The sequence below is a fragment of the Conger conger genome, chromosome 14 (assembly GCF_963514075.1).
Source record: "Conger conger chromosome 14, fConCon1.1, whole genome shotgun sequence".
In the NCBI taxonomy this organism is placed as follows: domain Eukaryota; kingdom Metazoa; phylum Chordata; class Actinopteri; order Anguilliformes; family Congridae; genus Conger; species Conger conger.
The window spans coordinates 20,955,736-20,966,913 of record NC_083773.1 but is presented as its reverse complement, the minus strand read 5'-3'; the positions used below and the strand labels follow the sequence as shown (position 1 = coordinate 20,966,913).

The window sequence follows — 11,178 nt, the reverse complement described above, 5'->3', positions numbered from 1 at the left end:
AGGACTGCAGCTGTTAAAGCGGCAGTTTGAGAAAGAAACACGGCGGACACGGGGACCCAGCCGTCACACACTCACCGCTCATCCACCTCCAGGAAGACGCAGCCGGGGGAGTGGGTGGTGGTGAAGATGCGCTTGTCCATGGGGATCCGCGGGGCTGGAGGGACACAAACCACAGGCTGTAGAGGGGCCTGCTACATCACCGAGGGCTTGTGGACAGCGCTGAGATCACAGAGGAATTTCAGGCGCCTCATGTTGTACAATTGGGATACAGAGACGGGAATCGCGAAGCCTTTACACTGTATAGACATGAAGTCCACCAAGTGTAGCTCATCCACACTGTGTAGCTCATCCACAAAGAGAGACAGTCACTCAGCAGTGACACACACACACACACACACACACACACACACACAAGTGTAGCTCATCCACAAAGAGAGACAGTCACTCAGCAGTGACACATGGTGCCCCTGATTCAAGCAGTTCAAGTTTCTATGTTTGTCCAAATAACTTAACACGGCACAAAAGGAGACATTAACCAAAAACAAAACAGATTGTGACTACACGATTGACTTTGTATTGTATAAAAATATTGACTTGGCATTTTTACCGCATTGTTACCACTGAGCTACACTGAAAGGGACCGACACTGGAGCCAACGGCATTGGCGCAAGTAAGCGCCATCGCCCAACAAGACCAGGAAGAGAGATGAAAGGCTGTTTTGCGGCCTACCTTCGTATCCGGAGATGATTCGCTCGGCCAGCGCCAGGCAGCAGGGGAGCTCCTCCTCCCCCTCCGCCCCCTGCACCTTCAGCAGGTAGGGCGTGAGGCGAAATGGGTTGTAGCGCATCTCCCCGTCCCGGTCCTTCCCTCCCCTGCAGAGGCCAACACACTCCCGTTCACATCACAGCCGTTTCTCTGACACAGCCAGAACAATATTCATGTTTTTGATAGGCTTCGTATAAAGTGCTTTAAGTTCACTGGGTGTAGCATCTAACATAAAAATGTATTGAATGTAGAAATGTAGAAATGAAGGCTCCCTATTTGCCTTCTGTCACAAATTAAACAAGTTTTACTCAGCCCTAACCAGACCATGCATCTTTATGTCACAAAACACACTCAGGGTCTATACCAGGAACCAGAAACTCTGGACACGTAAAAAGCGAAACTGACCTGATCCGGCAGAAGAAGGACTTCACCTGGGCGCACTGGAACAAGATGGCCGCTACGAGAGAAAGCATAAAGACGGCGTTAAGATCCAAGCTGCCACATTCCGGAGATTCTTTCCCGTAACTGCGTTTGTAAAGCTACAGCCCCAAAAGAGGAGCTGGCCTAGAACACCCCCTTGCTGCACCCACAGTCCACAGCGAGGGCCCCACCCCAGTCCTTCCCCACAGCGAGGGCCCCACCCCAGTCCTCCCCCACAGCGAGGGCCCCACCCCAGTCCTTCCCCACAGCGAGGGCCCCACCCCAGTCCTCCCCCACAGCGAGGGCCCCACCCCAGTCCTCCCCCACAGCGAGGGCCCCACCCCAGTCCTCCCCCACAGCGAGGGCCCCACCCCAGTCCTTCCCCACAGTGAGGGCCCCACCCCAGTCCTCCCCCACAGTGAGGGCCCCACCCCAGTCCTCCCCCACAGTGAGGGCCCCACCCCAGTCCTCCCCCACAGCGAGGGCCACACCCCAGTCCTCCCCCACAGCTAGGGCCCCACCCCAGTCCTCCCCCACAGCGAGGGCCCCACCCCAGTCCTCCCCCACAGCGAGGGCCCCACCCCAGTCCTCCCCCACAGCGAGGGCCCCACCCCAGTCCTCCCCCACAGCGAGGGCCCCACCCCAGTCCTTCCCCACAGTGAGGGCCCCACCCCAGTCCTCCCCCACACCGGCGTCCCGTCTCACCGCTGTCGGAGCTCGTGCTCCAGGGGGGCAGGTGAGGCTGGGCCGTGTGGGAGTAGAAGGCGTTGACGTCCTGGTGGAACAGCAGCTCCACGAACTTGGCGGCCTGCAGGGCCTTGCGCTTGCAGTTGAGGATGTAGGAGGCCTGCTCGGAGGCGAACAGCACCCGGCTGCTGCTCAGGGAGAACACCACCACGAACGTGTCCTGTCAACAGACGCACGGGGGAGGGGGGTCACACTCATTTTCAATCCCAGAACCACTTCACTGTCCAGTTTCCCAGCACTGAACGCAGAAGCACAAGCTGGTCATCAGCATTAGTGCCAGTGTTCATGTCAAACGTCATGACCTACGTTCTAGGCACTTAGCAAATTATCTTTTGCCCAGAGAAACGTAGACAGCTGACACTCTTCGTACACAGTCCGTTTATGCAGCCGGGTATTGCGCGGGGTGTTAACTGAGGGTAAGGTAGCTTGCTGCGTAAAGGGTCCCAGCTGGTAATCAAACCTGCAACCTCAATGACAAGCCCAGTTCCCTTTATACAGCCGTCTGGCACGTTGTTGGATAGATATCCCAGTATGCTGGCATCTGTTACCGAATTAGGAGACGTGACCATACCACCATAAAAAATAATTGGCCCAGAAATTTCCCATCTGAGTATTACTACCAGCTCATCCATCTCTAAATGAGATTTTAATTACGCTTAACATCTTGAGTGGAATATTAAATTGCCTGAACATTAAATGTTGGTTAAAATTAAGGAATGGCAGGAGTAGTCATGGTGAAAGAAGTACCGTGTTTTTCAGGGTGTGTTCCGAGGTAATGCTCTCCAGCTCCTCCAGGGGGCAGACCATAGCCTCCTTCCTCTCCTCCTGCCCATTGCCCATCAGCAGCTTGTAGTACTCGCTGTTAGCTACAGGGGGCACCAGAGATGCATTGAGTTTTAGCAATAACTTTTAATGTACAATGCATACAGCCAGTATCATAGTCAACCAGACACAATCAAACAAACCACGAGTGAGAGAAAGAAAGAGAGAGAGAGAGAGAGAGAGAGACAGAGACAGAGACAGAGACAGAGACAGAGAGAGAGAGAGAGAGAGAGAGAGAGAGAGGAAGGTGGGAGATAGAAGAGGGGGGGAGATAGAAAGAGTGATAGACAGACAGACAGATGACAGAGAGAAAGAGAGAAGCTACTTGTGTTTGTGTATTCACTTCAAAACTCTGACGCAAATGGTTCTGCCACTTAGAAAAAAGTGAATAATAATATTGAATTGTGTCCAATCCACAAAACATGACTCTGACTTGCTGAAAGCTCTTCTGGAGTCGTTTTGAATGAAAGTGCTGCATCGCACGCTTGTGACTCCACACAGCGTCAAACATAAAACGTACTGAAGCTACCGGCCTAAGACATCTTCACATGATTTACATCGTCACACATCAAATGTCACTGGAATACAATCAGCCACAACCGCTCAGATGGGGCTGAACATTTTACCCTGAAAGTTTAAATCTAAGTGAAAAGACATTTTGATAAACTACAGACTGACATAAATACACAGGTCACATGGCCGACAAAGTTTCTTTCAAATGTACTCACACTCACATTTAAAAAAGGTTTTAACCTTAAACAAGTTTCTTTTCTTTGTTGGGCTTTTTCCAGGTAAAAAAAGAAAAACCAGAAGAAGCCAGTCACAATTGTGCTCCAGACCTGATTTACCTGACCTTTCCCTTTTAATGCTTGGCTATATTCATACATTTCAGATTTGGCCTTTTCAAAATCAAGGTGGAAAAATAGTAAAGGCACATTAACAGGATGGAAGCGAGCTCTCCACAATTGTTTTCAATTGAAGCGAAAGGTTTCGGCTTCCTGCAATTTTACAAGGGACAAGAAAAGTGTTGCCTGCCCTTTGGGGGTTGTCATGGAAACATCAGGTAATGGAAAGGACCAGAAACAGGGAGGGGGGGCTAGCTTGTGTCTGGAGAAGCCTGGATGTGGCTGGATGAATTACATAATGAATTATCTGGCTCTCTCCCGGTCCTCCAGGGCCCTGGGCTGTCATATATAAATTAAGTTATGTGCTTCTGGCAAAAAATGATACATAACATATGCAAAGCATAATTCCTGCGGCTTCTGAAGTTGGCATACTCCATTCCATAACCACCATCCCAGGAGGAGTACAACAGATATTCCATGACGGACAGAAATGACAATACTCATCACTACATTAGCCACACCCAATGCGTCGCCCAAGTAACACGGTAAAATACAGTGTACAAAAATAACACTCTGCATGCTCTCCTTTGATTGGTCTAGGTCAAGGGTGCCCAATCATGTGGCCTGGAGAGTACGCAGGATTAAATTCCAACCAATCGCTACACTGGCTGATCTCACTGATTAACACACCTTCGACCAGAGAGGACGAAACTAATCAGTGAAACCAGCTGGTGTTGTGACTGGTTGCAACGGAAACCTGCCTGCTCTCAGTCCTCCAGAGCACCTGACTGGGCACTGCTGGTGGAGATCTCACAGGAAGGTGTGGTTTAGCACAGCGGGGGGGACTCACCCTGCACCTGTTTGACGCAGTTGAGCGCGTAGTTGAGGGCCTCCACCGTGCTGGCCTTGCTGCGGCTCCTCTTCTCCGATGGCAGCCTCTTCTTCATCTCCTGCACCGTCTCCAGCATCTCCCTGTGCTCCTGCCGCCTCTCCCGACCCTGCTGCTCGCTGTGGAGAAGAGCCGCCGTTTTAGAGCCCGCCATGACCTCAGCTACAGCATGGAGCTGTGTAACTATGAGGAGAGAGCCCTCAAACTGAGCTACAGCATGGAGCTGCGTAACTATGAGGAGAGAGCCCTCAAACTCTGTTAAAGCATGGAGCTGTGTAACTATGAGGAGAGAGCCCTCAAACTCTGTTAAAGCATGGAGCTGTGTAACTATGAGGAAAGGGGCTTCATAACCCGTACCCCCTTAACAGAGGTCTTAAAGTTCTCAAGAGTTGGTCCAGAAAGGAGGACAAAAACAAACAAAAACTGTTTTTATAGCATTGTAGTAGTATGATGTGTCTTTTAGTAGTATTACACTTTCGACAAACCGATAAAATTATAAAACACACACACACACACACACACACACACACACACACACACGCGTTCGTGTTTTTCCAGCACAAAGAAATCTGTGGTATGTGCCAAAGCAAGATTTGAGAGCAGCAAAGCAGAAAAGGGAAAACAGATAATTAAAACTATAATTAGAATATTATTTACTTGGCAGGACCATGCAGCCCTCTGATAAGAAATGCAAAGAGAACACCAGCACAACAGAAGGACAGCACACACAGGGGCTTCTGTGTCACACAGATACGCTTGGCCTGTTGGCGTTTACACCCAATCGGGAGATAGCAAAGGCAGAACACACCCCCTTGTGTTCTTTAATCAACGATGCCAGCATTTACTGTATAATAATTCCATAATCCTTATGAAAAGGAAATGCATTCTATCGTTTGGAGTCGAGGCTGCAACAGCTCGTTGGTAGATAAACGTCATTTTTGTCAAATCAGATACGGACAATAAAAATGATGAGCCCTTTTCTCAAAAACACAATTATGATTTAATGAAGCACATTTTGCTGGAAATGTTAAATACTAAATGTGCGTCTGGGTGAAAACGACTCAAAGTGATAGAGCAGGTCATGCCATACCTTAATGCTAGCTGGACGGCATTTCTAACCAGTCGGATAACAGTGGATGAGTGCCGGGTCATATGGCCTAATATTGACATTGCCGATTGATGATATTCAATATATATTTTCAATTGCGGACTGGGGCTGGGGGGTGGTGGGGCAACTGAACCAAATGAAGCCTGGCCCAAAGACTCATTTCAGGGCAGGAAAAACCCAGCAAACACAGACTTTCACAGACACACACACACAGACAGACACACACACACAGACAGTATTAGGAACCACCCTCATATATTTTGGAACCACACATCTGATCAGTGCACGGCCCAGAAACCCCCCCGCCACCCCCGCCGCGGGACATCCACCTCCCCATGCCCCCCTGCAAGCTGCCCCGCCTTCTCCCAAAGCCCTGACTGCGGACTGCAGGAGAGCCAACCAATCAGGGGCTCAGAGAAGCGCCCGTGTTACAGGCTGCAGTTGGCCTCTTACATAAGACCCGACAGCTGATAGCGTTCACCACAATGTCATCTGGTGTGTCACCTCACAGCCAATCAGAGGCCATCGCTCAGCGGCAGATGGCTCTCTCTCTGCCGTCGCTATTCATTTTGGCGACGCGCTGCGAATAAAATTGCTTGACGCGCAACAAGTTTAAATTATTTCCTGTTCCCTTCATACCGACGACCTTCGGCACAGATGTGCGTAAGCACAGCATGGCCGTGACACAAACTCCCAAGATAAATAAAGCAGCGCTACAATTAAAATTACAATTAAAAGACAGACTGGGCATAACAGTAACTTGGGAAAATAGTAAGACGTACAGTATTTGAAAACAAACGGCAGTGAAAGGCATCGGCCGTGTTCAAAACGGCATACTTGGAACACCACTCATACTACGTTTCAATGAAAATGAGCCTGAAGTGGAGTACGCGCAGTATGCTAGTATGCGGTTTGGAACACAGGCATAGAGACACAGGGTACGGTCGATCTAAACGCAGGCGAAAGGCATGCTGGGTACCTCTTGGAGCTGGTGGAGGTGCTGGCGGACGCGGAGATGGAGGAGGAGCGGCCGCTGGAGGAGCCGTGGGTGCTGCTCATGTCCACGTCGTCCTGACCCTGCTCCCCCCCGCAGGGCTCCTCGCTGCTCCCCTGGCCTCCTGCGCCTCCCCCTGTCCCGCAGGGGCGCGGGCCCCCTCTATCCTCCCCCTCCGCCTCCTCGTCTTCGCCCGAGCCCGACCCGGCCCCGGGGCCCGGCTCTCCGGCGTCACGCTCCGCTGACCCCTCGGCCTCCCGTGACCCGGAAGTGGTAGCAGCATCTTCCTCTCCCTCCGGAAACGAGCCGCTCCCAGGCATATCCGCCATCAACCCCTCGGACTCAGATCAGTTCTCTCTCTCTGCGCAGAACTCTCACACCTCAGCAAAGCCCCTCTGCAAACAGTGCCATTGATAGCCAGTGCTGTGCATGCTGTCGGTTTAGCGTGGCGCCGCTCAGGCAGACGTTATCCCCGTAGGGGCCTGCAGAACAAAAACAAACCGGAGACACAAGGGGTTAGGAAGCTTCTAGCAAAGTGGCTAAGGTACAGGACTGGGACCTGGATGGTTGGTGTAGCCATGATAAGATCTGCACAGCTGTTGGGCCCTTGAGCAAGGCCCTTAACCCCACATTGCTCCCTGGGCACTGTCCTGTGGCTGCCCACTGCTCCTAAGTAACTAGGGTGGGCAAAATGCAGAGGACAAATTACCCCCCGGGGTTCAATAACGTATCTTCTTCTTCTTACAGAGCGCCACGGTAACAGAGTGCCACTGTGTGAGCATGCTGCTGCTCACTCAATGACTCACCCAGCAACACACACTCAGAAAAGCAGAGAAATGGCCTTCAAAGCAGACACAACCTTGCAACGTTATTAAAGCACAAGACGACGACAACCTGGGAGCAACCACAGGTACATTGCATAATAGGCTCATCTATTCCTGGACCACTCTCAAGGCTCACTCTGAACCTGCGCCGTTATCGTGAAAGAAACGGCAGCCATCTGCATGCTGACCAATAGACCAATAGACATTCTCTGCCAGTTCATTGTGTTGCTTTATCCAGTTCTGGCATTCAGGTATGTACACTCTTCAAAACAGGATCGGCTAGTACACTACACTGACAGCCTTGATAACAGGCATAGCATTGTACACTAAAATATCAGCCTTAACCTGGATTACAGGCATTCTGAAAAAAGGCTCCAATATACTCCCAGCTAACACAAACACTCACAATCTTGCTGCAACCTTGTGTCAATGTTATAACATTGACCAAACATTCCAGTAACATTGTGAGAACATTTTGTATTAGCTGTGATAACAGTTGCCACGAAATGGAAGAACCATTTTTAAATAGAAATGTCAACTTGCCATAGTATAATTGGGTAAAGAATTAATTCAGAAACTACATTAAAAAAAGATCTACACTTTTTTTTAAAGATACTGCTAAAAGATTCACATGCATTGGCATACCACCTTCATCAGTGAATGTTCCTTGATAGGGATGTTGATGGCAGTCATGTAACCAATATTTACCTAACCAGGCAGGTACAATATGTGCTCAACTTGACAGGAACAATATTTATCCAACTCAACCGTGTCACCACAGGTCATTATAATGGGAATTATCCTCAAGTGACTTAACGTCTAGTAGGAGTGCTTTTATGAAGCTAATAAACCTAAATCCAGATTTGTACTATTAATTTTCCCAAACTAACTAAATGTAGACAGTGTATCGAACACGAGATATCGACCGATAAATTACGTCGTCCATTCAGGATTCTAATTTAGTATTTCTGACCTCCCTGACCGCGGCATCAGACACAGGGCCACAAGCCTTCTCAACTCGGCTTCACCGAGCAACCAAGATATCAATAATGCTTGGAGTTTGATAAGGGAGCGGCGTAGGCTTTAAGCCCAGTGTGGCTTTAGGACTGAACCGAGTCGAGCAGTAATCTCATTCATTAAATGAGTGAGGCAGCGGTGACGAGCTGCGTATCTATTCAAGCGCTCGAGCGGCGAAAGTGTTCAGTTAAAAGCCTCAATTTTCAAAATTCCGCAAATGCCGCCTAATCGGGAGCATCCCGAAGTGACATAATTCCACATCCTGTGTAAACACGACTCTGGACAAGTCAAACCGGCATTAGGCTATCGTTTGCAATTTCTGTAAAAATACTTTCTCCTCTTGATTCGATCTAATACGAAAGCCTTTTCGTTAATGTGGTTAAAGGTGCGTAAATACAGATGAACAATGCATCACATGCCAGACGTTGACTAAATACCTACAATAAATGTAAACAATTCCATGCAAAATTTTACTTCACAATTGCAAAAACAGTAATAAAAACTAAGAACAACTGGCTTCATTCGCTAATGTCTGTTTGAACATTATTCCGTACATTTATCCTGGGCAGACTACTCAAACAGGTTGATCACCTTCCTCTCAATCATCATATGAATACGTTTGCTGAGGCACTGCCCACCCCCAATGCAATTTCGTCGAGAAGTAGAAGAGTCATTCAGAGTGATCACTTTAATTGTTAGTATGATTGATGATTGATTGTTGTTCTTGTTGTTGTGCAATATGCATTTGAATATGCAATATGCATTTTGAAATATATCATACCAATAAAGCATTTTAATTGAACAGCTCCCTGTATAATACAATGCAGCTATGCGAGACCGCAGTCACACTCTCTGAACTACTTAGTGTCAGGTAGCTAGCGAGTCATCTCAAAATCACAGTACAATAACAGAGACTTTAACATAGCAAACTCGGCTAGTTCAGAGATAAAACAGCTCAGATCATAGCAAGCTTCCTAGCAGTAGCTATAATAATAACAAGTTAAAATTCTAAAGCAACTTTATGTATCCAATATGCTTTGCAAGCAACTGAACATGTAAACGCTTTGTTACATGTGAGTTTCCCTAAAAACGAGGTTGTTGGAGAACATCCAGGTGGCGTGTCCAACAGTTAACAGTTCGCACATGTACAAACACGGGTCCCGTACGGTTGTTGCATGAAAATGTTTTAAGAAAATGTTCGTCCTGGCTAAGTATATGATGCGCAATGGAGCAATATTGAGAATATCCGAGGTAAACTTAACGTTACCTACACAACTTTACATATTTAACATTGATGAGCAATGAAGTATATCGCTAACACTGAAAGAACTGCAAGACACGGTTGGCCGTACAGCTAGCCTTCCCGTAAACATTCAGCACACAGCTAACTTTCAGCACTAAACTAATGGCTTCAAGCCAACTCCCACCAAGTTTCACGAGTAAATACCACATTCAATTGAAGAACAAAATAATAATTTATTCTTACCTTATGAATAGTTGTAGAAACAAAAGTGACTCAATATATGGTCTAACTAGCTTGTTAGCTTGATAATATTATCTAGCTGCTAGTGAACTTAGCCAAGATTTTCGTTGCCTACAGTCCCGCTTTTTCCGTTTCATCCACTGAAAAAATATCCTGATGACAATTCAACGTCGTATAAGGTGAGTTATATCCAAAGACCACCGCGGGAGTACGTGGAAACTCTCTTTAAAATGCAAGTTGCCTACAGTAACTATTATTCTTCCGTTGCCCTAATTTCTCCTGAGATGGTATTTTCTCAATCAGCGGTTCCAACACACAGTGCAACGTGAGTGCAGGCTTTGTAAACCACGCCCCGTAGTCCCATTGGCCAAGTCTCGGCGCCCAGGTGTGTGTTGATTGGACGTTGCGAGTTTCGTCATTGTCTCCACCTCTCTGTTACTCCAAGCCTCTGTTCGTATCACGTGTACTCCCATGTTACGCAACAGCTGAAAGCTAGACACGAAGCTGGCAGGGGAGGGTGATGTCATCGGACGAAAAAAAAGAAAAGAAAAAGAAAGTAGTTCACGAGGTGAGAGACGGGAGGTGTGTGAGCCTTACTCTGCAACTGTGCACATTAATCCACACGAGTTTCTTTAGTTAACCATTTGAAGACTAGCTGTTTTTTTTTTTAAACACGTTTTTTCAAAATTCTAGCTATTTCAGTGTTTGAGTACTCCATTCGGGCTAAGCTTAAAATCATTCTCTAAATTATTTTATATTAGCTGGATATACAATGCAGTATTTGTAATAATTGGCTTCCTATATTCATCAATCTGAATTAAATTATTTTCATGACTGAAAACTATTTTTTCATTGGGAATCATGTTTTTTCAAAACTAAATGTATTGACAATACATATAAAGTTTTGGATACACTCGTGTACATTTGAAAATGAATCCATAAAAACACACTACCTGGGCCCCCCATGTGGAAACCCTTTTTTGTGTTGGGGGAGGAAGTTAAGGAGATTAAACACTTTATAGAACTGAAAATAAACACGTGTTCCATCACTACCAGTTTAGGCATCGTGGCAGTACCGTTTCTGCTGGAAGTGCAAATTTAGTATTTGATATAAGCACATTACACCGTTTTAAGGTGGTAGAGTAATTATCGACGAGCAAGCTCTTCTCTGAACCAGTGCAATGGATCCCATCTGAATAGCAACAAGAACACACACAAGCCATACATAAAAATAAAATGCTTGACTGATCAGCCATAAAAACAT

At 47.3% G+C, this 11,178-nt stretch overlaps 1 protein-coding gene across 2 annotated transcripts in view; it reads right to left on the bottom strand.

Moving 5' to 3' along the window:
* per3 (period circadian clock 3) overlaps nt 1-10,226 on the bottom strand; it is a 25,148-nt gene extending 14,922 nt beyond the window's left edge. For both annotated transcript variants that reach the window (XM_061219162.1, XM_061219163.1), the window contains exons 1-8: nt 9,918-10,226; nt 6,576-7,072; nt 4,450-4,607; nt 2,680-2,798; nt 1,891-2,092; nt 1,171-1,222; nt 730-872; nt 76-154 (exon numbers count right to left, since the gene is read on the bottom strand). In XM_061219162.1, the coding sequence (XP_061075146.1) occupies nt 76-154; nt 730-872; nt 1,171-1,222; nt 1,891-2,092; nt 2,680-2,798; nt 4,450-4,607; nt 6,576-6,919 (1,097 nt within the window). In that variant the 5' untranslated portion in view covers nt 6,920-7,072; nt 9,918-10,226. The remainder of the gene's footprint in view (nt 1-75; nt 155-729; nt 873-1,170; nt 1,223-1,890; nt 2,093-2,679; nt 2,799-4,449; nt 4,608-6,575; nt 7,073-9,917) is intronic.
* Nucleotides 10,227-11,178: the final 952 nt, after the last annotated feature.